The sequence below is a fragment of the Zingiber officinale genome, chromosome 8B (assembly GCF_018446385.1).
Source record: "Zingiber officinale cultivar Zhangliang chromosome 8B, Zo_v1.1, whole genome shotgun sequence".
Lineage (NCBI taxonomy): Eukaryota > Viridiplantae > Streptophyta > Magnoliopsida > Zingiberales > Zingiberaceae > Zingiber > Zingiber officinale.
Window position 1 is genome coordinate 57965894 of NC_056001.1, and position 25518 is coordinate 57991411.

At 36.0% G+C, this 25518-nt stretch overlaps 3 protein-coding genes across 5 annotated transcripts; 1 reads left to right on the forward strand and 2 right to left on the reverse strand.

Annotated features, from left to right (window-relative positions):
* The first annotated feature begins 696 nt into the window (after nucleotides 1-696).
* LOC122016271 (tubulin-folding cofactor B-like) lies at nucleotides 697-16497 on the forward strand. Of its 3 annotated transcripts, XR_006121098.1 has the most exons (9): nucleotides 700-891; nucleotides 968-1119; nucleotides 2294-2412; nucleotides 10340-10401; nucleotides 10611-10652; nucleotides 13368-13501; nucleotides 14376-14445; nucleotides 15810-15974; nucleotides 16135-16497. XR_006121098.1 is itself a non-coding variant. In XM_042573508.1 (8 exons), the coding sequence occupies exons 1-8, from the start codon at nucleotides 706-708 to the stop codon at nucleotides 15855-15857; spliced, it is 813 nt and encodes a 270-aa protein (XP_042429442.1). In that variant the 5' UTR covers nucleotides 700-705; the 3' UTR covers nucleotides 15858-16103. The 3 variants fall into 3 exon arrangements, 1 of the variants encoding a protein (XP_042429442.1); XM_042573508.1 differs by lacking the exon at nucleotides 16135-16497 and having other exon boundaries at nucleotides 15810-16103; XR_006121099.1 differs by lacking the exons at nucleotides 14376-14445; nucleotides 15810-15974; nucleotides 16135-16497 and adding an exon at nucleotides 11735-11882 and having other exon boundaries at nucleotides 697-891; nucleotides 10611-11651; nucleotides 13368-13502.
* A 27-nt stretch (nucleotides 16498-16524) lies between these two features.
* LOC122017687 (DAR GTPase 3, chloroplastic-like) lies at nucleotides 16525-19976 on the reverse strand. Its single transcript, XM_042575359.1, has 9 exons — nucleotides 19791-19976; nucleotides 19233-19391; nucleotides 18995-19111; nucleotides 18731-18874; nucleotides 18563-18649; nucleotides 18148-18263; nucleotides 17882-18063; nucleotides 17033-17090; nucleotides 16525-16949 (listed from the first exon to the last, which is right to left on the reverse strand). The coding sequence occupies exons 1-9, from the start codon at nucleotides 19893-19895 to the stop codon at nucleotides 16826-16828; spliced, it is 1092 nt and encodes a 363-aa protein (XP_042431293.1). The 5' UTR covers nucleotides 19896-19976; the 3' UTR covers nucleotides 16525-16825.
* A 1103-nt stretch (nucleotides 19977-21079) lies between these two features.
* On the reverse strand, nucleotides 21080-25347 carry LOC122016719 (receptor homology region, transmembrane domain- and RING domain-containing protein 1-like). Its single transcript, XM_042574108.1, has 4 exons — nucleotides 25214-25347; nucleotides 23657-23786; nucleotides 23382-23578; nucleotides 21080-21824 (listed from the first exon to the last, which is right to left on the reverse strand). Coding segments are annotated over exons 1-4 (939 nt in total). The 5' UTR covers nucleotides 25215-25347; the 3' UTR covers nucleotides 21080-21213.
* Nucleotides 25348-25518: the final 171 nt, after the last annotated feature.

Here is a 25518-nt window from a genome sequence, read left to right on the forward strand (position 1 = left end):
ACAAAACCCGTTATAAATTCTCATATATCATTTCAAACTGCAAAATGCACGACATATGTCGGCCGTGATGAACGGTTGGATCATGGGCATGTGCGGAATCGGAAGCGGAGTTCCACCAACTAGACAGCATAAATATGCTCTCTCTTAGTAGGGGTAGAAATGTAAATTGACTAAAAAGATAAGATTTTATTTAGAAATCAAAATTATATTTTGTATTAAATAAAAAGAGAGAGATTGGAAATTGAAGTATAATTATTATAAATAATGATAAAAAAAAAAACTAATTAGATTAAAAAATAATTTCATTTCTCCTTTGAGATATTTCTTGCTCCTTACTTTTCTTGAAGTGTAATTTCACGCCCGAGATTATGGTGTCGTGATAGTATATTCAAATTATCATCTAGATATTGTCAATTTGATTCCGGCTATGATTTATTTATAGAAAATTTTTCTCTAAATGGAGGGTATAATTAAAAGCATGCTGGGCTTTTGGCCTAACCATCATATGCACTTTTTGATTTATCCTGATAGTGAATGGAAAACTTTCGTGTAATCAAACTGGTCATTTCTGAGTATAGGACCGGGACGGTACTATAGGATAGTTGGTTAACTGGGATTATTATTTTTTTAAATATAATTTCACATATTACTAAGGATATTTATGCAAACTTTTCAGTTTCAATTTCTCAATCTTCAAGGATATTAATGCAAGTTTTCCAAAAGGGTAAAGGAAGGGAGACGACGGCCGCAGCGCGTCTGCGTCGGCGGAGTGCGTACCAGAGCTCGGCAATGGCTTCTCGTCTTCAGCTACCAGGCGACGACTCGGTGCTCCTGAGAGTCACCCACTCGAACATCAAGAGCTTCTCCGCAGACGTCCGCTTCTCGCCCGAGGTTTTTGATAGCCATGGCCGCTCCCACTCACTCACATCTTGCTGTTTCTCATACTTGCTATGGATTCAACTGTTAGATGTCCGTGGAATCCATCAAGGATAAGTTGTGGAAGAAGTGTGGTACTGCGGTCGATTCCATGCTCCTCGAACTCTACGACGCCGCCGGATCCAAAGTCGTTGACCTCAACGACGCTACGAGGTCATTCGGTTTCTACTCTCCTCAGGACGGGTCAGTCCCTTGGCCCTTATTCTTCCTAGTTGAGGTTCGCATTGATCGCCGAGTTTTGGGTACTCCGGATCTATTCATTTGGTGTTCTATTCCTTGTCTTTCTTTTGACTACTCTTTTTTCAAGAAGTGTAATGGCATAAATGCAGGACATTGTTGTTAAAAAATGATATGAATTATCAATTCCAATAGCTTGTCACATGTTGACTGCCCTTGATTGAAAATGGGATGATATAGAAAGAGGAAAAATCGTAAATTGAAGGATGAATATCAAAATGACCGGAATGGCCAATATTTCCTTCCTTCATGGCAGCAAGGACGTTTGACATAGTCAGGGAGTTTTTGAAATGTTGTTAAGAAACTATACCCGACTTCAGTTATCATTGTCGATTATGTGTTTATTTCTTCCAGTGACTAGACTGTGGTTTAGGCTTAAACTCATACACCTTGAAATTGAAAAGCCACCTACTTGGAATCACAATTCTTACCAAGATGTGGCTATGGTTATATCCAGAATCAAGCTACTGGGAGCCAGCCAGCCGTAAATGTGGTTAATGGTCACAGGTCAAGATAGCCTTGGGATAACTCACATCCTTGCTCTGTGTACCTTTTTAATGCTAAATAGGGCTAATTTGTCATGTAGGTACAGGGAAAAGATTGCATTCATGGGTGTAGCTAGCTACTATAGGCATTAGTTGTACTGGAGGATACACATCGAGGAAGGAAATTTATTTGATGAATCCATTGGATATTGATTGTTTGAAAAGGCCAAAGCAGAATTCTATTTGTCTTCTTCGATCATTCTGAGTAGTTGCATACACACATTGAAAATGATTTCTTTTCTTCTTAATATTTGCCATTGTATTTGATCACTTGCCAAAGATGAAGCCGAATGGAGTAAACTCATGTCCTTAGCCTTTTCACACGGTTTACTTTCTTCCGATTCCCAATTGTTCAAGTTTCAGTTAAAAATGTATGTAAGAGCATATTTCTAGAAGATCAGGGTAAATGTTTTCTAGTTATCCTGCTATGTAGTATGTATTACTTCAAGCTTATGCATTACTCAAGTTTCAACTATTGGGTACTTTCATTGAAGTATTGGTTTTACTTGAGAAATTGCATTTCCTTAGCCTCTTGGTTGAATTTTGAATAATTCATTGTGACTGATCATTTTCAGGTACCGTTTGCATATTATTGATCTTGATCCTTCTTCAGTAACCTCTGGTGGCTGGTTGGAAGACACTTCATTGGTTGAGAAATATAAAATTTCAGAAGAAGCTTACAATAAGCTTGATAGTGAGTATCTTCATTTATTATGGAAAACTACCTGTATCTGGTTTACCTGTTTCTGTGGTCTCATATACAAGTGGGACCTATACTAACAGTTAGGATCTTGAGCGCAAAACAATACAAGCGCAGTGGAATAAACAACAAGATCTTTTCTAGAAGATCCATGCAAAGGAAATTTTATACTAGTTGTGATGAGAGATATACCTTCGTTGCGTAAACACGAACTCCCAAAAGTAATTTTGTCCTCGTTGAATCTCAGTACGATCAAGTGTTTGCACCTCTACGGTATCCAAATGAACACATCCTTCCGTCCGTCTCACGAACTCACGACTTGAAGAAGAACCAACTTTGTGGTGCTAGCCACTTAGAAGGTTCGGCCAAGAGAGGATTTGGCCAAGAGGAAGAAAAGGAGGAAGAAGGAGAAGATCAAGAGTTTCTCTTGAAAAATGAGCTCAAAAGACCTTTTATATTCTTCAAGGAATACCAAGAGTCTCAAGGAATACTAAGACTCTAAGAGTCTTTGCCTTTTGGTCTTCTTCCAATAATGATACTACTTAATCTTCATTAATCTACATTATCCTCTTAATGGGTTGAATTTAGTATATTGGATTAACCATTAACCCAATAGGTCATTAATCCAATAAGCTTAATCATCTCATAATTGACTCTTAGGGTTGATACTAACAATCTCCATGCTAGTGTCAATCACTACAAAGATGACACCAACACTTTGGATTAACCCATTATTCTTAAGGTCCTTAATATTTGAGTCAAACTAAAATAAAGTCATCTTCAAATCAACATGTTCTTTGTATATAACCCAATAGACTCTCGTAACATTGGCAATGTGTCCAAATCAATATTTTAGATACATAAGCAATGAGTGACATCTAGCAAGGCATCATTGCTACCCAAGTATCCAGAATGTCGAGATTCGATCTAACATTTTCGTATCTATTATATTGTATGACTCAATTCTTCTATCCTTGATATCTAGATTAATCAATGAGGCATAGATCGTGTCATCCTTTTATCAATCTTTATGTTTTTTGATCCCTAAGTAGACACACTTAATCAAATAAGCTTAATATTTCATATTGACTAATTTGAGCGTGACCATACATTTTTGTATCTTACTTAATCAAGGGGCCCACAGATATCACTTTCGTTATATGGAAAGGATAGATCTCATCTAGATCACTCTCATCCCTGCGCATAACTTATTGCATACTCACTTTATAGTCCACCTTGTTACATGTAACGTTTAACGATACCAATGTATACAACTCCTTATGTAGGGAACTACAGTGACTTCAAGTCTAAGGACTATTCATACAATAGTCACATGAGAATGTTTATGACACTCATATAACGATTCATGAAAAATCTCATTGCGGGTTAATTCAGTACATATTCTCTAATATATACCATGTGTAGATATCTCATATCCATGACTTGTGGGATTAAGTCATCAATTGACCTACATGTTAGTCTCAATGCATTAATATTGTCCTTGCATATTAATACTTGATCAAGAATAGTTAAGAGTAGTGTCTATATATATCCATAGAGTCCCACTATCAATTCAACAAATTGATATATTATAGACTAGAATCTACTACCCTAGGACATTATTATACTTATTCATCTGGCACAGATCTGAAGCAAATATAATAACTATAACCTGTCTTTTATTAATGAAATATGATACAAAATGTTCTAAATCAATTAACTCTTGATTGACTCTTACGACTTACGCTAACAATCTCCTTATGTCACTAGTGTCAATCACTGAAATATCTAATATTCATTGACCTAGTGTAACCATCATGCTTCCTCTATGCAAAAGTCTTGATTAAAGGATCTACAATGTTAACATCGGTCAATACTCTGCATGGTCTCACATCTATTCTATCAATGATCTCTCGAATGAGATGGAACTGTCGTAGTATCTAATACCTAGCACCACTATTTAAGTAAAATACATACTCTAACTGGGATTTGGAATCCTCTTTATCAGTTTGAAAGCTTGCATCGCTATAACCCTTTACAGCGAGCTCCTCATCACCTCCAAATATCAAGAAATATTCTTGTGTTCTTCTCAAGTATTTAAGAATATTCTTGACTGTTATCCATGACCTTCACCTGGATCTGATTGATATCTAATCGTGATGCTTAACGCATACGAGACATCAGGGCGAGTACAAAGCATGGCGTACATGATAGACCACCCTATAGCAGATGTATAAGGAATCTGATCCATGTGGTCCCTTTCTTCTTTAGAAGAGGGGCATTGAGTCTTTGAAATGTTTACCCCATGTGACATCGGCAAGAATCCCTTCTTAGAATTCTGCATGGCGAAAGGATTAAGCACCTTGTCAATATATGTACTCTAACTTAAACCAAGTAATCTCTTAGATTTATCTCTATAGACTTTGATGTCTAATAAGTCTTTCATTGAGAAACAATTTCTCATTTCTAATAAGAAGTATGTCATCTACATACAAGATGAGACACGAGGTTCATCTTCATTCTTGATGAAACCAAACACTTTGATTGTATCATCGAATTAAAGATTCTAGCTTCTAAAAGTTTACTTTAATCCATAAATGGATCTTTGCAATTTACATACCTTTCCAACATCCTTTGGATGTACAAAACCCTCAGGTTGTGTTGTATACATATCCTCGAGTATATTTCTATTCAGAAATACAGTGTTGACATTCATCTGTTAGGTCTTATAATCATAGTAAGCGGCAATAGCAAGCATTATCTGAATAGACTTAAGCATCACAACTGGTGAAAAGGTTTCATCATAGTCTATACCATGAATCTGCTTAAATCCTTTAGCTATTAATCGCCCCTTGTAGGCATGCAAATGATTATTCATGTCAGTCTTTCTTTTAAAGACCCACTTACACCCAATGGGTTTGATCCTTTCAAGTAGATCAACCAAACTCCATAATTGGTTGGTGTACATGGATTCTATTTCTGACCTCATGGCCTCCAACCATTTCTCAGAATATGGGCTCGTTACAGATTCTTGATAGGATGTAAGCTTGTTGAGATCAACAAGCATTACATCACCGTGGTCAGACAAGAGAAAAAAATATCTCTTAGGCTAACGACATAATCTATCAGATCTGCGTAGCGCTTGTTTTACCTGAACAAGTCGTTGCTCCACAACTACTTGCGGTGTAATAGATTCATGATCCACACCACTTTGTGGTGCCTGTTCAATTTTCATTAAGGTCTCAATGCTAGTTTGTGTATCATAAATTTCTTCATAATCAATTTTACTCCCACTAGCTGTTCTAGAAATAAAATCTCTTTCTAGAAAAACATTATTTCTGGCAACAAACACTTTGCCTTGTATGGGATTATAAAAGTGATATCCCTTCGTTTCCTTGGGATATCCTACAAAATAGCACTTATCGGATTTGGGGTCCTAGTTTCTCTAAAACTTGACGTCGAACGTAAGCCTTACAACCCCAAATCTTCATAAAAGACATCTTGGGACTCTTCTTGGTTCATATCGTATATGGTGTCTTTATGACCGCCTTAGATGGAACACAGTTAAGTGTGAAAATAGCTATCTCTAAAGCAAATCCTAGACGGAAGATCTCTGACTCATCATTAATCGTATCATATCTAATAAAGTATGATTTTTCCTTTCTAATATACTATTCTAGTGTTCCAAGTCGAGTAAGTTGAGATGTGATCTCACACTCAACGAGGTAGTCATGAAACTCTTGGCTAAGGTATTCCCCACCTTGATCTGATCGAAGCATCTTAATACGCTTATCAAGTTGGTTTTGTACTTCATTCTTGAATTCTTTTGACTTGTGTTTCATTAGATACACATAGTCATATCTACTAAAATCATAGTAAAAGTAATGAAGTATTAATAGCCTAGCTGCTATATTGAAAGGGTCGCATACATTAGTATATTTGAGTCTTAACAAATCATTAGCTCTTTCGTTGTGTCTACTAAATGAAGTCTTTGTCATCTTGCCTAGTAGATAAGATTCGCATACCTCATCTGATTCAAAATCAAATGAGTCTAAAAGTCCATCCTTATGGAGTTGTGATATGCGATTCTTATTTATGTGATCTAAGTGACAATGTCAAAGATATGTTTGGTTTAGATCATTATATTTGAACCGTTTGGTATTTATGTTATAGATTAGGTTTTAGTTTAGAACATAGAGTGTGTACTGTAATAGAATATTTCATTGAAATAACCAGAACAATATTTATCATCTATTACAAATAAAAAACCTTTCTTGTCTAAACAAAAAACAGAGATAATGTTCTTAGTTAAAGCAAGAACATAACAACACTCTTAAAGTTCTAAAATAAGCCCACTAGACAAAGATAAGGAATATATTCCTACATTATAGCAGCAACCCTTGCGTCATTGCTTACTCGTAGGTCCACTTCGCTCTTCGTCAATGATCTACTATTTCTTAGCCCTGTACATTCGTATAAATTTGAGATGCACAGTCCGTATCTAATACTCATGAAGAAGAAATAGATAAATTGACTTTTATAACATATGTACTTGAGGCAAAAGTCTCACTTCTCTTCCTTTTAACTTTCTCTAGGTACAATTTATCGTTCCTCTTTAAGTATACAGTCTCACCGCAATGGAAGCAAGTTCTTCCTTAGTCACCCCACCTTTGGGTTTCAATGAGACTTACCCTTTGGGTTGCCGTTTGCCTTTGCCTTTTTGCACTATCAAAATGGTACTAGGGTTTGTCTTCTTAAGGTTGAGTTCAGCAGTTCTCAACATGCTTAACATCTCAGATAATGGCTTGTCAATTTCATTCATGTTGTAGTTCATGACAAATTGACTATAACTTTTAGGTAATGACTGCAGAACAAGGTCAGTGGTCAATTCTTAGCCCAAAGGAAATTCTAATTTTTAAAGGTTCTCAACGTACTCAATCATTTTAAGTACATGAGTTCTTACGGGACTTCCCTCTTGCATCTAGCATTGAAACAAGGCTTTGGATATCTCAAACCTCTCATGTCTTGCTTGCCCCTGATACAGTTGTCTAAGATATTTAACTACATCATGAGCATCCATGTTCTCATGTTGCTTCTGAAGCTCAGAGTTCATGGTTGCAAGCATAAGGCATAACACATCTAATGCATCATCTTGATGCTTCTTATAAGAATCCTTATCCGCATGAGTAGCAGTGGTGGCGGGTGGTTTAGGAATAACTTGCTCTAGGACATACAGTTTTCGTTCTTACTTGAGGACAATTCTCAAGTTTCTGTATCAGACCAAGAAATCAGTTCCATTGAGCTTGTCCTTATCAAGGATAGATCGCAGAGAGAGAGAGAGTATTTGATGTACTAGACGACATGGTTATCTACAACAATAAAATGCAGAAATAAATATCATATTCAGATTATTTAATTAGGCCTTTAATTAAACGTTCTCTCACTGAATTGTAAAGTTTGGTAGGAGCAAATCATGGATGTGGTTTTACCCACACTATTAGTTCTAAATCCAAAAGCAATGACATTCAAGTGGGATAAAATTCATATTATACCTCATCTTGAGTTAGCTTTGCCTAATCGCCCAAGACTTGTATAAGTTAGGTAAGCAACGTGTACCAATTGGACAAGATTCATATTATATCTTATCTTGAGTTAGTTTTGGCTAATCGCCTAAGACTTGTATAATTTAGGTAGACAACGTTTACCAATTACATCATATGTAACTCTTGTATAGTTAGTTGAACAAGACTATTTGTTCGTTTTCTCATATCATGAAATCTATGTTATAACTCATCTTGAGTTAACTTTGGCTAATCATCCAAGACTAGTATAATTGAATTACATTGTATAGGATATGCCTCTAAGTTTTCAATCCAATTGAGGTAACTTAGTTAAGTAGCATCCAATGTCCAATAGTCGGGCATCACAATTGTCCTGTCACACTCTATCAAAATAAATCGAGTCACATTGCTTTGGCAAAATCTGACTGCAATTGATCGAGGTAGTAGTGAGTACCGAACTTTGGTAGGCATATTAAAAGGACCTAATTACGATTAAACTACACATGCATCATACATCAACACATATGCTAAATAGAACGTGGCATGGTTATGGCCCTATCCACTACGATCTTGTCAAGCCAATGAGAAGATCGAAAGGTCAACCTAGGTAAAAGCATCTTCTCCAACTGCTTCCTTGGTCGTCGTGTGTTGTTATCCTTCTTCCTTTTTCACCATCATCTAAAGAAATCTCGAGTTACATTTAAGGGTAGTCTAATTTTACAACAAGAATGAAAAAGATGAAGGCACGACACGCAGATCGTATTATGAATTACAACATACACACAATCATATCGGGGTAAAAGGTCACAACCATGCACCATGTCATATAACATTCACAATAGATGTATGACAAACTATGATTTCAATCAACGAATTATGAGTCGTAACTCCATGACAGCGCCCCTTGCGAGGGTTTCAGGGGGCAGCATCCCCGAAGCAAAATTATTTTGCAAACTCATTTGAATGAATTGTTGCCATACCTAAGACCACTATATACCCAAGACCAACAAAAATTGTTTACAACAGTTTGTGTGTTTCACACAATCTGTTCTCAACAGATGCCAACCCGAGACCACCCATAGCCATGTATATTTCTGTCGAACGAAATCAGACTATAGCATGCATTCATAACACGTATGAAGATGTTATATCCTTTAGATCATTCAACACAAAACAAATACTCATAACATGATGCAAATCATAATAAAAGTCTCATGCAATTTCTATATTACATATTGAAACATTACTACAACTTAATATACGTCTTCGCAAGCGGCTCTGATACCACTGTAAGAATCTTGAGCGTAAAACAATACAAGCGTAGCGGAATAAATAACAAGATCCTTTCCAGAAGATCCATGTGAAGGAAACTGTATACTAGTTGCGATGAGAGTTATACCTCCCGATAGCAACTTTGTCCTCGTTGAATCTGTATGATCAAGTGTTCGCACTTCTACGGTATCCACACAAACACGTCCTTCCGTCTGTCTCACGAACTCACGACTTGGAGAAGAACTAACTTTGTTGTTCTAGCCACTTAGAAGGTTCGGCCAAGAGGAAGAAGAGGAGGAAGAAGGAGACGATCAAGAGTCTCTCTTGAAAAATAAGCTCAAAAGGCCTTTTATATTCTTCAAGGAATACCAAGAGTTTGTACCTTTTGGTTTTCTTCCAATAATGATACCAATTAATCTCCATTAATTTACATTATCCTTTTAATGAGTTGGATTTAGTATATTGGATTAACCATTAATCCAATAGGTCATTAATCCAATAAGCTTAACCATCACATAATTGGCTCTTAGGGCTAATACTAACACTAACAACACTAGACTATGAGCACAATAGTAAACTACCAATCCCATTGACATAAACTACGAGTTCTGTCAAATGGTTTTTCACATGTCACTGCTCATTTTAGGGCCATATTAAGTTAAATTCTATCAATTTGTTTTGATTTGAATAGATCCTTAATGTTAAGTTTTGAAGTTTCCTTTAAGGACTTAACAACCAACTTAAAACTAGGCTTTCCAAGTAAATTGAATCATTTAGTTTTATCAGCGTTGCTAGGGGAATGTGGATTAATATACCTCCTCTTGTACTGGTATAGTATGAGCCTATGAGGATTGATGCTGGTACTAACAGATAAGTTACTTGTGGTCCTTTGCCATTGAATCTGTACTGTTTAGCATATTTTTCATTTATGCTCGTTACAACTATGTAGAGAGCTCAATGCTGGATAATTACATATTCTATCAATTGCTTTTTAAATACCTGTCATGGTCCAGGAGATTATCTTTTACCATCTGATCTCTCAACAGTATTCTCATCATAACTCTAGATTGTTTTCTTTATCTGTTCAGACAACTTTAGGAAGTTCAAAGAAAAAATCACAGCTCAAAATCCAGTGGCTAAAGAAGGAAAGGTATGTCTTGCGTTCTATTATTTGCCTCTTATACCTCATTAATAATTTTGTGTTGCAGCACCAATTTTCTTGTGCAACAGGTTTTCTTTAGGCCTCAGCTTCTTTGTCACTCTAATTAGGCTGCAAACTCTGTCGCCATTAATTCTTAAAGTTAATCTGGCATGCAACTTATACTTACACCTAAGTTTTTTTTTTTCCTTTTATCTTAGCTATCTGAGAATTACATGGAAGACCTATGTGCAAATATCAAGGTTAGTTGCTGTTACTTTCCTGTTGTTCAGCATTTCTATTATGTACCTGTTATAATGTTTATGTTTTACAGAGAATATGGAAATTATTTCCATGTATCTGTCTCATATGATAGATATGCATCTCTTATGTAGGGAACACAATGAAAACCAGATGCACTAATACTCAATCTTGGATGTGAAATATAACTTCACCTTCTAAGCCCATTATTATGCAACTACAATGTGGATTCTAAATGATTTTACAAGTGGTTATGTCCATTACAACATTTGAGAAACTGGTTGCCTACTATGTTTTATAGCTATTCTTAATAAGGTTTTGCATGATTATAACTACGCCATTGTGTAATCGAAAGTATGATAAAATTCAGAAAGATACAGATAGATCTTGATGATTTTTAGGGAATAGTTCATTTTTTTTTCCTTAAACCATTCTATCTTACCCCCACCAATAGTATTGCCTGGTCAAAGTCATGGTTAATATTAACCCCAAAAGGCATTCTCTTCTCAATAGAAGCATGGCATGAAGGATCAGAGGTAGGAGCCCTTACCCTCAGCCTTTAGTTCATCTCTGTATAGTCAGCCTCTATAACATGTACCCCATCATGTGTGTTGATACCACAATCATCTAGAGCTTCATAGTATTCACCTCCGATATGCACACCTCCCCCCTACAAAGGCAACTACCTGCACTCACAACCAAGTTTGTGGAGGTGTGCTGCTTGATCCAGATATCCAGTACCACAGGCTTCCCCACAACTCATACTTTTCCTGCCAGTAACACTTTGCACATGATCAACTACATGGTAGTGATGCATAAAAGCGGTCTTTTCCTCCCTTGCATCCTTCCATTGTTGCTTCCTCGGCAGCTCTCTCTTTACCTCTCTTTCTTTTTCTTTGCTAAAACCAAATCTGAAGTCATGCAATAAACCAGGGAAGTCATGAGTGCTGGAGGCCCTAGTAGTAGATTTTGTCATCCTGGAGCTAAAATTTGTCATGCAGGTGAATTCAATCAAATAGAACATGATTTTATTTTAATATCTTTATGCACAAATTACCGGGAGCTAAAATGGATTCTTTCCCAGGACCCCGCATAGCGGGAGCTTCATGCACCGGGCTGCCCTTTTTATGCACAAATTACCAATTCGAGAAAAAGTCACATTCCCTTGATCCTACTTCCCTTCTTCAGTAATTTAAGCATATGATCTATTGTAGCAATGAACTATTTTCAAGGTAAAGGAACATCTCTGCTACCTAAACATCTTTAATAGTAAGCTGCATTTCTGTTCACCTTAATGATTGTTATATGGGACCTTACTTGTGCTAAACGCACATGTATTTTCTTTGAACTGAGCATACATGTAATATGCACCATAGAGTCTTGTTGCTGTTGGCAATCCAGCAAAAGCCTAGGCTCGTCATGATTCATACAGAAATTTACTGGTGTTCACTATTAAGCGATGCTTTTGCAGCATATTGTTTGGACACAATTAATAATGACCTTTTTTTTGTTTCACAAAATTAGTTGGCAAGATTATAAACGATTTTGCAAAAGAATTCAAGATATAATTAGCTGAATAAATAAGCCTACAAGTAGCTCGATTTTGAGTTTGTTTAAATAAATTGCCCATGCTCCATTAATGGACTTTTCTGAATGAACATAGTGAGTGAGACATAATGGTGAGAGTTTGAGGCAACCCTGGAAGAGCAAGAAGCAAATTAAAGAGACTACTTGTAAATAGGATAGGGCTTAATTGAAAATAAATTAATTTGAGGAGTGTAAAAGTAAAATAACAATAATAATAATCTATATGAGGGTAGAGGGGCTACCTAACGGGTATTCCTAATGATTTTTCCAACTTTAAACCTTTTCTGTGTAATTTAAACAGGAATTGCTGTAGGATGGATATGTAAGTTATCTGTATAGTTCATGTGTAATTCTGTAGAAATGTTATGCGTTAAAATTAATATGGTTTCAAGACAAGTGAAATGTTTAATTCTGCAGCAATGTTGACCATTGAATTTATTATGTTTTTCTAAACGAGTGAATTTAATGCCACTTTAGTTGTTCTTTTTTTCTTTTTTTGGTTTGATAATTTGAGGATGGCAAAGTCAATACTGAACAAGACATCATTAAATTTGGGCGTCAATATGCCCTTAAATGATACATAGAGTGAAGGACAATCTATCCTTTTCTTGCATTTTGCATGCTAAAATAATAGATTCTTGGCAAATCTAAAGGGCAGCCCCATGCACCAATGTGGGGTCCCAATGAAGGGTCGAACCATATTGAGTCTATTAGCAAATCTACTTTCTCAAAATTTATTTTGAGTTGCCTCAAGTGTTAGTGGAAATTCCAGGTGTTTGGGGGGTCGTTTTGTGTATGATCGAGCAGTTGATTTCATATCTATCTTAATGCAGAGACCATTTTATATTCCTATCTAATTAGGTATGCAAAATCGTGTTCATATATGGATTGTTGCATTACAGCCAATATATAATGATACAAGACAACAAGTAGGATTCAATTTCTTGTAATTCTGTGTTCTTTTGAGATTAATTCTATGTTATGTTTTACAATTGGATTCTTTCATCCACCCTATGAGATTATATTGTTGTACCCCTTCACCAATCTTATGCTTATTTAGTTTTGTGCTAAAAAATTGGTTGAATGGAGAATATTGTCTTCCATTGATGAATTTTCTGTCTTTTATACAGGTAGGGGATAGATGTCAAGTTGATCCTGGCGAGAAAAGGGGAGTTGTCAAATTTGTTGGAAGAGCTGAAGATCTAGGACCTGGTTTTTGGGTTGGAATTCAGTATGATGAACCTCTAGGAAAGCACGATGGCTTGTACGTCACCTTTTATTTTATTAATAACGGAAATAAACTTTCTTAGCTGCTATCAATGGTGAATGGCCTACACAAAGCTGATGTGTTTTCAGAAAGCGATAAACACACCCATCTGACAATGACAGGGTTACTTTCTTGAGCTATAGTTATATTCTCACATTTAAGAAATACAAAACATATAGGGAAGAGACTAGCTTAAGACCATTTGAAAGTTCTATTTCACTTTGGAAATGGAGAAAATCACTTTTTTTTTAAGTTGATATATCATGTGATTCATGAACGGCAATTTGGTTTTTGTTCTCTAAACTCTAATTAGATATATTGCAAGTAGAACAGGATAGGTGTCATTCCTATTTTTGATTTTGCTGCAATTTTAGCTTATTCTGCAGCTATAGTTTATTAATCTTTTTTGAAACTTGCAAGGATATGTAAATGATAAGTCACCCAAGAGAACTTTCCCTAACAGCCACTATTACCTGTTTAGCCCTTTCTTTTTGATAATCCAGGTGTCCGGTCTTTACCCGACTAATCCTGGAGGTAGATAGTCTTCCCCCTGGTTCGCCTACCATATAAATCCGGAGTATAGCTTATGCATACTCAGAAGCCGACCTCCAGGATATTCGTCCCATTTAATTGTTTAGCCCGTTCTGATGGTGTAGGAAGATGCTCTTAGCTTTTTTGTACTGTAGTTAATGTGTATATTCTTGTTCAGATAGGATCACTTTATCTTTGGCTATTAGGGGTCCTCTTAGCATTCTAGTGTTTTTAGGTAGTTATAGCAGTTGACATTTTTGAAATGCACTGGATCATGCATATTTAGAATGTCTTGGAATTTTTGTATATTATTATCTATCTTCACTTTTGGACACTGCAGGGTAAAAGGTAATCGCTATTTTCACTGCCCTCCACAACATGGTGCTCTGATTAGACCTGACAAAGTCAAGGTAACTTGTGTTACTGATATACCATCTCATATTCTTCAGGGTTGTTACTAGTTTTAAGAAAATATGCACAAAAGGCTTCGAGCTTATTTTTTTGTTGTAGCTAAAACAATTCAAACTTTGTTATTCCATATCTACAATTAGAACTAGAACAATCCACCTTTGAATCGGTTATTTAGACATAAGAAAGACCACATCTTATCAAGGTTGGGTTAAGGTATTTTGCCAGTCAAAATATGCTATCTCCACAGCTTGAATCGGTTTCTTACATATTCACCAGTGGATGGAAGCGGTATTTGTTAATTTAATAACTCAAAATAAACATCAACCTTCTTGATCCTCTAAATGCTTATATTTACAAAGAATTTTTTAAAACATGAACAAGAAAGGAGAAGAGAGCTGTTGGAGCTCTTGAAAATCTCAGGGGAATTTTAATCCTACACCAAGAACGTAAGGGTTATTATTAGATTATGACATTGAAATATAGATTCTTATATAAAGTTGTCTTGGTAAAAGATGGACTTAGTGAAGGGACCATGGTAGTGTGATATGCAAAATGCATAATAGACCCAGTCATTTGCAACACATCACACCTTGCATATCGGCACACGAGCATAACTGGCGCTAGTTTGGAAAACAAGGCTATGTGATGCTCACCAAGGCACTTTGATGCTCTTTGTACTTTGCATCATTGTGACTTGCATCAACCTAGTGAACCCACTTGTCTAGATGAATCAGTGCTTTGAATTGGTGCAATGTGGATTGTGCAAGTGAATCAATGGCATAGGAGAAATCAAGATAAGTGCAGCATAAGAGATCCAACCGTAGAAAAGGGTTAGTCTATATAAGCACTACAGTGGACTAAGGAAACTCGCATTGAATTTAATAAAATTCTCACCAAGCAGTCTTTCTTCTCCTTCCATTCTTCGTCCATACAGATGAAGCTGCTCCAACCACTCGATTGGCACACCCAGTGGGCATATACCAGTAGTCTTGTTATGAACCATAGGCTTTTTCTTGGTAATGCAAGTTGCATAAAAGTAGACAATCTTATTGTATCCTAAAGGAAATTTTCTAGAACAAGGTTTTAGAAACCACCACTAAGTATCACCCCACTGAAATCCAGTTGAAATTGTCTAGTTGCCGAGTTCATGCCAGTCGAATATAACAGTTTTGTAATTGTGAAAATAATGAAAATGGAAATATGCTTAGGAAACAAGAAATTGGACATGCTACAGATTGGATATGATTGATTGTATATAAAGGGAAAAAGATGTTTTTCCTCATTATCAACAGTGGAGTTTTATGGTTGATTGGAATAAGTTCTGTCAATGAAGAAGGTATGCTAACAAATTTTTTACATTCAGGTTGGAGATTACCCCGAGAAGGATCCTTTCGATGACGAAGAAATATGAAGAAGGAGTTTTCATTTCATTTTACTTCCGTATCTGCCTTTGCCGATCCCCATGCTATCGTTATTTTGGTTATTCGAAAATGAATCTCTTCACCATCACCTTACAATGTGCTGGAAGGTTGGTACTCAAATTATGTTTCTTGATTGCTGATGGCAGTGTAAAAACTAATTTATTATGTAGGTTAAAGTGTCTGCAATTTTTTTATATATATTTTTTGGATGAAGCTTTTTAAACGAGCATTCTACATTTTTTTCCTTTCATGTGCAAACTGATCAAGAGATGGCATTACCATGATATTATGTTGAAGCTCAGCAAGACTATTTAGTAGTAAATATTTTTTATGTTATTCGATGTGTGATGCAATAGAAGAACACAATGAGCAGACTGCGTCTCGTTTTGCAACAATCAATCTGACTCTATTCGACTTGCCTTCAGATAAAAACCATATATCAATCTTATAATGTATCTGAAATCTCATCTACTGAACTGACCTTTTGTTTGTTTGTAGTCTTCGGAGTTATGGTATTGTGATTGGACATCTAAATTATCATTCAAGTACTTACAGTTCGATTCTCAGTTATGATGTATTTATAAGATTTTTTTTTTTCAAATAAGAAACACAATCAAAAGATATTCGGCTTCTGAACTAGCTGCTACATGCGAGAGATAAACAATAAAATTAACTGAGATTATCATTTATTTTTTTTATTTGTTTGTTGTATCTCATACAATTCAAAGTACATAAAAGTTACTTGTGTTCTATGTTAAGTCTATTAGAACAACCAATTGGACTGGCAATTGATCGCCTGGAACAGGCAGATGACAGTCTGAAATTAAACAATCCGTACTCCACAGTTTGAAGGCGAAAACTTGGGAGCTCGACTGATCTACTAGGGCATTGCGAGGATAATAAGCTTGTTGCACTTGCTAACAAAAAGAAGGATATAGACATCCCAAGCACCAGAGGTTCACTTTGGAGGTCTTTCCAGAGCCAACCAACCAAATCTTCCCTTCCTGAAGTCGTTCAAGATGCGGAAAGCAGCCTGGTTAGCGTCCCCATTAAAGAGTTGAAGGGCAAGCTTCTCGATGAATCTGAGTTATCAGGCAAGCTAACGAATTAACTCTCATAAGTAGCAGGAAGGAAATAAGTAGAATTGGTTGAGATGCAAACTTACACTCTACCACATTGATCATCTAAATCAATCCTATATCGTTTGCGAAGAGATTCTGAGCCTGTCAGAAGACTTCATTGGTGAGAAAGAAAAATAACAATTTATTGTTTAAAATCATTTCTATAGTATAAATAACTCTTCAAGTGATATTTCTAGTATGATATCTATACCTAGATGAGATCAGCATGAAAAAAAAAGGTTAAAAAAAAGGCAGCCCGGTGTATCCAGCTTATGTCAATGCAGGGCCCTGAAAAAGAATCGGATTGTACATGGCCTTATCCTGCATTGTAAGAGATTGTTTCTGCGATTTGAACCCGTGACCACAAGGTTATACAACAGCAGCTTTATCATCAAAAATAATAATAATCATAGTCATAATAATAATAATAAAACGCCATTGAAGTTGTCAATGTCTATATTTTAAATATGTTAAGGACATAAAACATTGAATACTTTTCTATATGTTAAACACAACTTAAAATGCTAAAAATTTAAATTTATATATATATATGAAAAACAATGAATCGGTTATTGACCATCACAACCTGTCTTTTGCAGTCTATATCTATGAACAAGATTTCTTTGTACAAAAGACAGATGAATCCTGAGCACTAAATGGTCTGCTTTTAGGCTGCTTACTTTTCTATGGACTATCAAACACTACTAGGGCACTAGGGCTATAGTTGACGTCTAGCAATTCGATTCGCATGCTAGAGTTATTAGTGTCTACTGAAGATTTCACCTCAAGTATTAGACATTCAAAACAAGTTTATGCAAATGTACATGAAATTGGCAGCAGGAAAAACATCATGATTATTGTATAAAGTTCACAAGTCTAGGAAAAGAACTAACCGGCTTCAGGAAGCCTTGTCAGCATCTGCACAAGAATGCCTGCAACATCAGCGACATCATATGATCTCTCTCCAATGTCATCACATATCGCAAGCTTTATTGCAGCTGCCTGATCACTAATTCTCATTGGCAATATGCCGGGAGAGTCCAACAACTCAAGATCTTTGCCAAATCGTACCCATCTTGTACAAGAGATGATGATGCCAAAAATAAGTGTTTCTCATAAGAAGGTTATTGAACTAGAAAAAAAAATGAAAAGAACATACTTCAATTCTCTTGTAACACCAGGTCTTGCAGCAGCTGGACACATCCTTCGCTTTAGCAACCGGTTGATCAAAGATGACTTACCTACATTCGGATAACCAACTATTCCGGCACGTACCTTTACCAAAATCAGGACAACATAAGTGATCAACCTAAACATAAAAGCACATATATCTTAAGATCATTCTTCTACATGATTCTGTAGAAATTGAGTGACTAATAGAACTTTGTTACATAAGTAAAAGTAGGCTACATCGCTCGAGCTGTAAATTTGCATCTTGCGTGTATTCTATTGGATACAAAGCTCATTGCAGTCAAACTCTTGCTTGGGATTAGGATAAGAAAATATAAAAAAGGGACTATGTCTTCAAAGAGAATGTTCAGGAAAAAAGAGAATTTGCACAAAATGAGAATTACTGGACGAGGAAGTAGCCCTTTTGCTCTGCGTTTAATATTCACAGTAGCAGCTAAAGACTTTGCAAGCCTCCCAAGTCTCATCGTTCCCTGCATATGAAAAAACAACTAATATTTGAATATTCCAGCACCTAAGCTAAAAATCTAGTTCTGGTCAAGATTTTGGTGTACCATTCCAAGTTGCCCATTAGCAAAAACAACTTTTATTCCCTGCCTTGCAAAGAAAGTAGCCCATGCATTTCTGTCTGCAGTAGATATCATGTCTTCTCTATTCAGAACTAAAATCTTCTTACGACTTCCAAGCCAGGAATCCATCTGATTGTTCAGAGAACAATAAGAAAAGAATTTGATAAATTCACTCGCAGTTTATTTTTTAACGCGAAGGCACTGAAGTCAGTTTGCTTTTAGTTCTCGTGTGTAGGCTCTGAAACTAACCTGAGGATGACTGGTAGCCAGTGGAATTCTAGCATCTCGAACTTCTATGACAACATCCATTAACTTAAGCTGTTCTTTCAGTTCTTTTTCTGATTTAGCAATATGACCTGGGTACCACTACAAAGTTCCAAAGTTTCAAGGTGAAGATTCAATGCTAAAACACTGGACAATGCAAAAAATATAAACTTGGTGACAGAACAATTTCAAAGACTGGTCCAAATGCACACCTTATGTATACCTGTACAGGGCGCAACGACCTAGTCCAATGATTTAAATCAGACTCCAAGTTCTCCCAATCACTTCCTTCAAGGGAGCTCTTTCTCCAATCACTTGGAAGATTAGTTTTATCTTTCAGTGCCCAAGTTAGTGGTGTTCCACCAGGAACCTGCAGTACACTCTTTGAGAATATTAGAAACCTATTTCAGGAACAACACAAATATGAATTGATAAGATAAAAATATGATGGTTTTTTTCCAGAAATCATTAGTCTGAATAGACAATAGAACGTGAAGCAAAGTACGACAGAAACATGAACGAATAAAGTCAATAAGCATGTAGATCAATAGAAAGGTGCTTCACAGGATGAGGCAATGCAAGCTCTTGAGCTATTTGATAAGAAACTATAGCCAGCTACAGTTGGAAATAAAAATGGTAACTTTCAGCATTCATTCACAGAGAAAATGCATCTTGCATCAAAATAAATAGTTCATGAAGCAAGTGATAGTTTCCATGTAAGTGAATGAGGAGGGGGAGAACAGTTGACGATAAAACCCTAGAGGAGGCTACACGGGCTTACCGAGTTCGACAGAGCGAGAGTAGCGCGGATAGCCGAGGTCTTCTTGATCTGTGGATACGAGATGAGCGAAGGGCGAGGATGCGGAGGAGGCGCCAAGGAAGCCATGGGAGAAGGACGAAGACCAAAAAGATCTCGAAGGCGGAGGATAGAGCCACAGAGGGCCAGAGGAGCAAGAGGAAACCGATCCGAACAATTTCATTCGACCCCCTAAAGTTTCTCTTGGAAAAATTATATTTTACTCCCAAAGTTTTACATCGAGTTACATTTTACCCATAATTTCTGACCCATTTCACCAATATTTTATTGCAAAGGGCGTTTATTTTTTAAAAATAATAATAATATCAAAATAGTATCAGAACATATTTTTCATTCGAAAATATCTTTAACTATAATTATTATGACTTAAGAAAATAAACCAGGTAAATTTAATTAAAAATTAGTAATAATATTCTTTATCAACTCATCAAAATTATTTAAATTTAATTAAAATCATTTTAATTTATTCTAAATCACTGTAATGCCATTACAGTAGCTACTATAATAGTTTTAATTAAATTAAAATAATGTTGATCAAGTTTAAATAATTGTAAAGCAATAATAAAATAAAATAAAAATAAAAATATGCTACAATATTTATTTTAATGTTTTAAAAAATGATAATAATAGGGTAGCTTTTTCCATATTTTGTATAATGTATGTTATGATTTATTTTTTTTTGTGTGTGTTTATGCATTTTTTTAATTTTTAAAACCATGAGGTTCTAAATAATAATTATATATTTCGATTCAATGCATAATACACTCGTAAATCAAAAATTATAATAAATAAATATATAAGACGAATATATTATGTGGCGTGCCACTTAAGATTTAGAATGTACTAAAATTTAGTAAATTGACAATTTCAAAACTCACAAGGGGCCTTTTGAAAAAAAAGGAGCAAACTCTTTCAAGGGAGGGAGAAGTACATACAACAAATTCAAATTTTAATGACGAATTAAATAATATTTTACATTTGAGCATAACAAATTTTATATTTTTCAAAACTAATTTCCTAAGTCAATAATTAAATATTAATCAAAATTAAATATAAAATACATCTCAAGAATCAAGAGGAATTCCTTGAGCCTCTACAAACATGTAAGATGAATACTTATGACCTAAGATATTTAGATAACTAGGAGGACACATTTGGATCGATGAAATAACGGATACATCAATCGAATGATTCAACTTCAACCATGGGGCGATGACTACTACTTTGAGAAGCAAGCGGTAACAACAACAAAATGAGATCAAAACGATATAAACCGAACGATCAACATGTACACAAAGGGGGTATCATTGTCGTACAATAAGTCGACTTTGCGATATTCGTCACAAATCATGCTTGCTATCCGGGGAAACTGCAGCTATCGCATGGATCAACATCCTGGTAGAGAATATGTGGAAGCGAGAGCAGAAAGACTTGCCTCTGATTCGGTGCAATGTCGCAAGTAAGATTGTCTACTGGAGGATGCAGCTAGATTGTTGGAGGTCGGATTACTTGAACCGGGTATGAAAGAGGATCGGAGTCTCGAATTGATAGGTGAATAAACGGAATGAGGAGATGTGAGATGCGAGCGAGACCTATGGGACGATGAATTTCTAAGGTCCAAAGATGGTGAGTATCCATAAGAACTATGTGGGTTAGGGATACGAGAAATGCTCGATGCTAAACTTGAATTAGACCGGAGATGAAATGGCATTATTCGGATAGGTTGGGAACAAGGAGAACTAGCATAGGAATGAGATCGAGAATTTGAATGCGACTGTGGAGGCATTAAAGATATACGAACCGCTGGAGATGCTGCAACAGGTGAATGAACCGATGATGGCCGAGAACTGATTGTTGGAGTTGCACCATAAAGTAAGGGAGTGTGCTCGGTGGCCGGAAGATTAGTTATGCTTATGCCAGCCGTTGCATCTCGCTTGCAAACAGGGCAGAATGTTCTCCAAGAAGTGAGCCAGTAGTCGACGCAACACACATGGAACTCTGTTCAATGATTCAAAAACGAAAAAGATTAGTGTGGAAGAGCAAATTGCCCGTTGATACGCCATACGATACTTAAAAAGAACGACTATAAACAATGGCCAAAAATGACCAACTACCAGTAAACACAATGCTCTTTCAAGTTTTGTCTCTAGAAAGCCCAAGGGGTTAGGGATAAAGCAAACTATAAAACACAACCGGCAAGTCGAACAAAAATTCATCTGTAAAAACCAATTGTGTATCCTCAATGTAAGAACTACACATGTGAAATAGCATAAAAATGTGAATCATAGAAGAACCCGGTAATACATCTATGTCATGTTTCCCTTCTAGGTTTCAAATAACTTGTAACTACCGTAAATATACTTGCATACGGCTTATGTGCTATGCAGTGATCAATCTAATGACGAAGTATAAGGAAAGAAGCTACTAGTAGACGAGGAGGAAGGTGTGCAGTTCCAATTGTCAAAGCTAGAAAGGCATCACACCAGTTATCGCTAACCCCTATTGACTAGGCTAACCATTAGGAGAATGTAAATTGTCTCATCTTGTAGCATGTGAGACCTGAGCCAATCTTCTACTACCAGTAGCATGCCGAGAAGAATGATTAGCACGTTTGTTGATAAATGGCACTGGAGCAAAGCAAGACTGCATGTTCGAATATCAAGTTAGTTGTTGGGGGGAGGGATTGTCGGCGTTGTGAGGGAATAACATGATGCAGCACCAAAACCAAGTTTACTTATCAAAGACAAAATGATTCCAAAGAAGAAGATTAACAAGGGGGAATTGGGGTGTCTTTCAAAGGCCCTAACCAACACAAAATTGAAAATAAACAAAAAAAATTCTAGGTATAATATTCTTTGAAAGAAGTAATCGAATATCTTAGAAGATTCAGTCAAATTAGGAATAAATTCTACTTAAATAAACAAAAGGATCTACCAAAAACTATTCCTAATTAGCAACTAGCATCATGGCACCCTTCCATTGGGTACACCGTTATGGAGGGTGTTTCTAAGTAGACTAGACCGATGTGAAATTTGTTGGATGAGTCTATGAATCACCTGTAGCACATGAGGCGTGGAGAAGCTCTATGTGCCGTTTCTAATGATTTGAGCTGTTGTAAAGGATGAATTATGGCTTCATTATCAATGCTACAAAATTGTTTTCTAAATATACTAAAATGGGAAGAATTAGCGAAGTATGCGAATTGAAAAAGTTTGAAAGCAGAAGTATTTTCCCATTTTTGTTATCAAGCATGAATGAGGAAAAATAAAAGAACAAAAATTAAACACAAGAGGCAAGTCCAGTAGTCAACTGTCCACCAGTTATTTTCCTGCCCATTTGGACAGACAAATTGGCAGGAAGATAATAAAGACTTCCTTTTCTATCTTTATTTCCAAGTGGAGGATTAACCATAGTAACTAACCGCACAGTATGGTCCTTAGTTTATGTATATATATTGTTTGCCGAGCATAACAACTTGTTTAAGATTTAACTTTATTTAGACTAAATCTCGAAGAAGAAATGAAATTATGATTAAATTGTGATCGAAATACTCACTATGACTACATGGAAGCACACGAAGTTTATCCCCTGCACAATAGTCTTCTAGGCAAATAGCACATGTTGTTGAAGTGCAATTATCTTCGACGACCGATGTGAATTCGAGACTTGGCATTGCTTTCACTAAATGACTGCTCATTCCATGAAATTCACGGATCTGCGAAAGTGGAGATTGCTCGCGCCTTATAATATTTCTGCGCAGCAAAAAACACATAGCAAACACAGCGGAAATGGCTAGTAGTGACATGAATGAAATGGCCACGATTGCCCACGCTGAGTTATCAATGGTAGGCAAGATCCACAACTCTAAATCAGCACGGCCAGCATAATTCTGCAGTGTCGCTCCTGAAGCCTTTGAAATGAACAAAGCGTGGATATGAATGCCGACTGAATTTCCAGCCACTGCAATATTTCATTAAAATATGAATCACTTAAAGGCGAAGGACTAAATGTTGACCACGATATAGTAGAACAAACTCAAGCAATTTATTGCAAAGACATAGATTCCCTGAAACCATTGGCAATAGAAGGAGGACCAATCATATCCAAATCGACCAATCTCAAAGAGGAAAATGAGGATCAACATTAACACGCTTACCTAAGGTAAAAAGGAATATATTAAAATGTTAAGTAAAAGATAATTACAAGTACAAGTAAAGGCTCTAAAAAGAAACAATGGAAGTAAAGTATGTTCTTGTTGTGTCCTATCGATTAGACTATAACTTTCGTCAACATACAGCTTTGAGTATCTGTTGCATGGATTCAACTATCCTCTTATTCTTTAGTTCTAATAACTGCAAACTGCAAATAATTGGAAAGACAATAGCTACTGTCGGCAGTTGTTGGAAAAGACAATTATAATGTGACAACAGGTGCTGAACATGAATGATCCCAAGAGGACAAAGCATTGTAAGAAATAAGAAATTACGAAAGCAAAGACTAGAAAAGGAAGTCTATGTGCCATCTATCCAGAGAAGTTGCACAGATCTTATTCCATCCTTGAGCTGGAAGGCCAATCATCATTAGAACCTAGGTAACATCTCTTAGATAAGTTTTCTTTTCCTACCCCTCACCTGTCACTCTAATTGACTCAACTAACCAATTCAGCACATGTACATGCTATCTTATCCTTCTGTCTCTTATCTCGTCATCATAACACTTCGCAAATACATTTTTGTTATACATATCTCCTATTATCCTATGCATTCATCTCAACATTCTCATCCTTGCTAGAACAACTTCAGTGTGTATTATTTTTTAGCTACAACAAACCATCTTTTTTGCCTAAAAGGCATATGTTGATTGCCGGAGCATCCAGAATTTGGCGATTTTTGGTAACGAAATGTAATAACAGTTTGTAGATATTGATATATGTATTTGGTAATCATTTGGAATGAGTGTTGTGCTTTAAACCTATGGAATGTTTCCTCAAACCAATATGCTAACTACATTCCACTTCTACCCGTTCCCATGACTTCACATGGAAATGAAAACCAATTACAAAATTGATGTCGTTCCTGCCATCATAATGCCTACTCCCAATTCCACCACAGTTAAATTATCAAAGAGAAACAAATGAAGCCTTAATTTGTTTTGGTCATGTAATGCAAAGTATGATTGCCATTAGAAATTACATAGTTGAATCTTAATGGAATTATAAGTTCATAACATTGTTCCTCCCACTAGTTTGTCAAATATAGTTCTCATCAACCATAACAAAATTTCTTAAAAACTATAGTCTTCGGTAAATATCATATAAACTTGCAGTGCTGAAGAGTTTATTGTTGAGTCACACTGAATGCAGAAAAAAACAAATATGAAAAACTTACTTGAAATCAGGATCCCTCTATCTTCATTGTCGAATACAATTGCAGCTTTAAACCCAGCATATTGTGCATTCCTGACTTTAGTTTCAAAAGGACATTTTCCTCTTCTGATCAACACAAATGGAGTTCCTGAATCCTTAGCGAGCTCATTTGTTAAAGTAGTGCACGCTTCTAACGGTTCTGCAACATATAATATTCCAGATTCACCTGATTTTTTTATTGGTGAAGCTGGACGTACAACAAAGACGAACAATTGCAAAAAATATATGAGATCAAAGAAACCATGAAAGAAAGCTGAATGAACATAA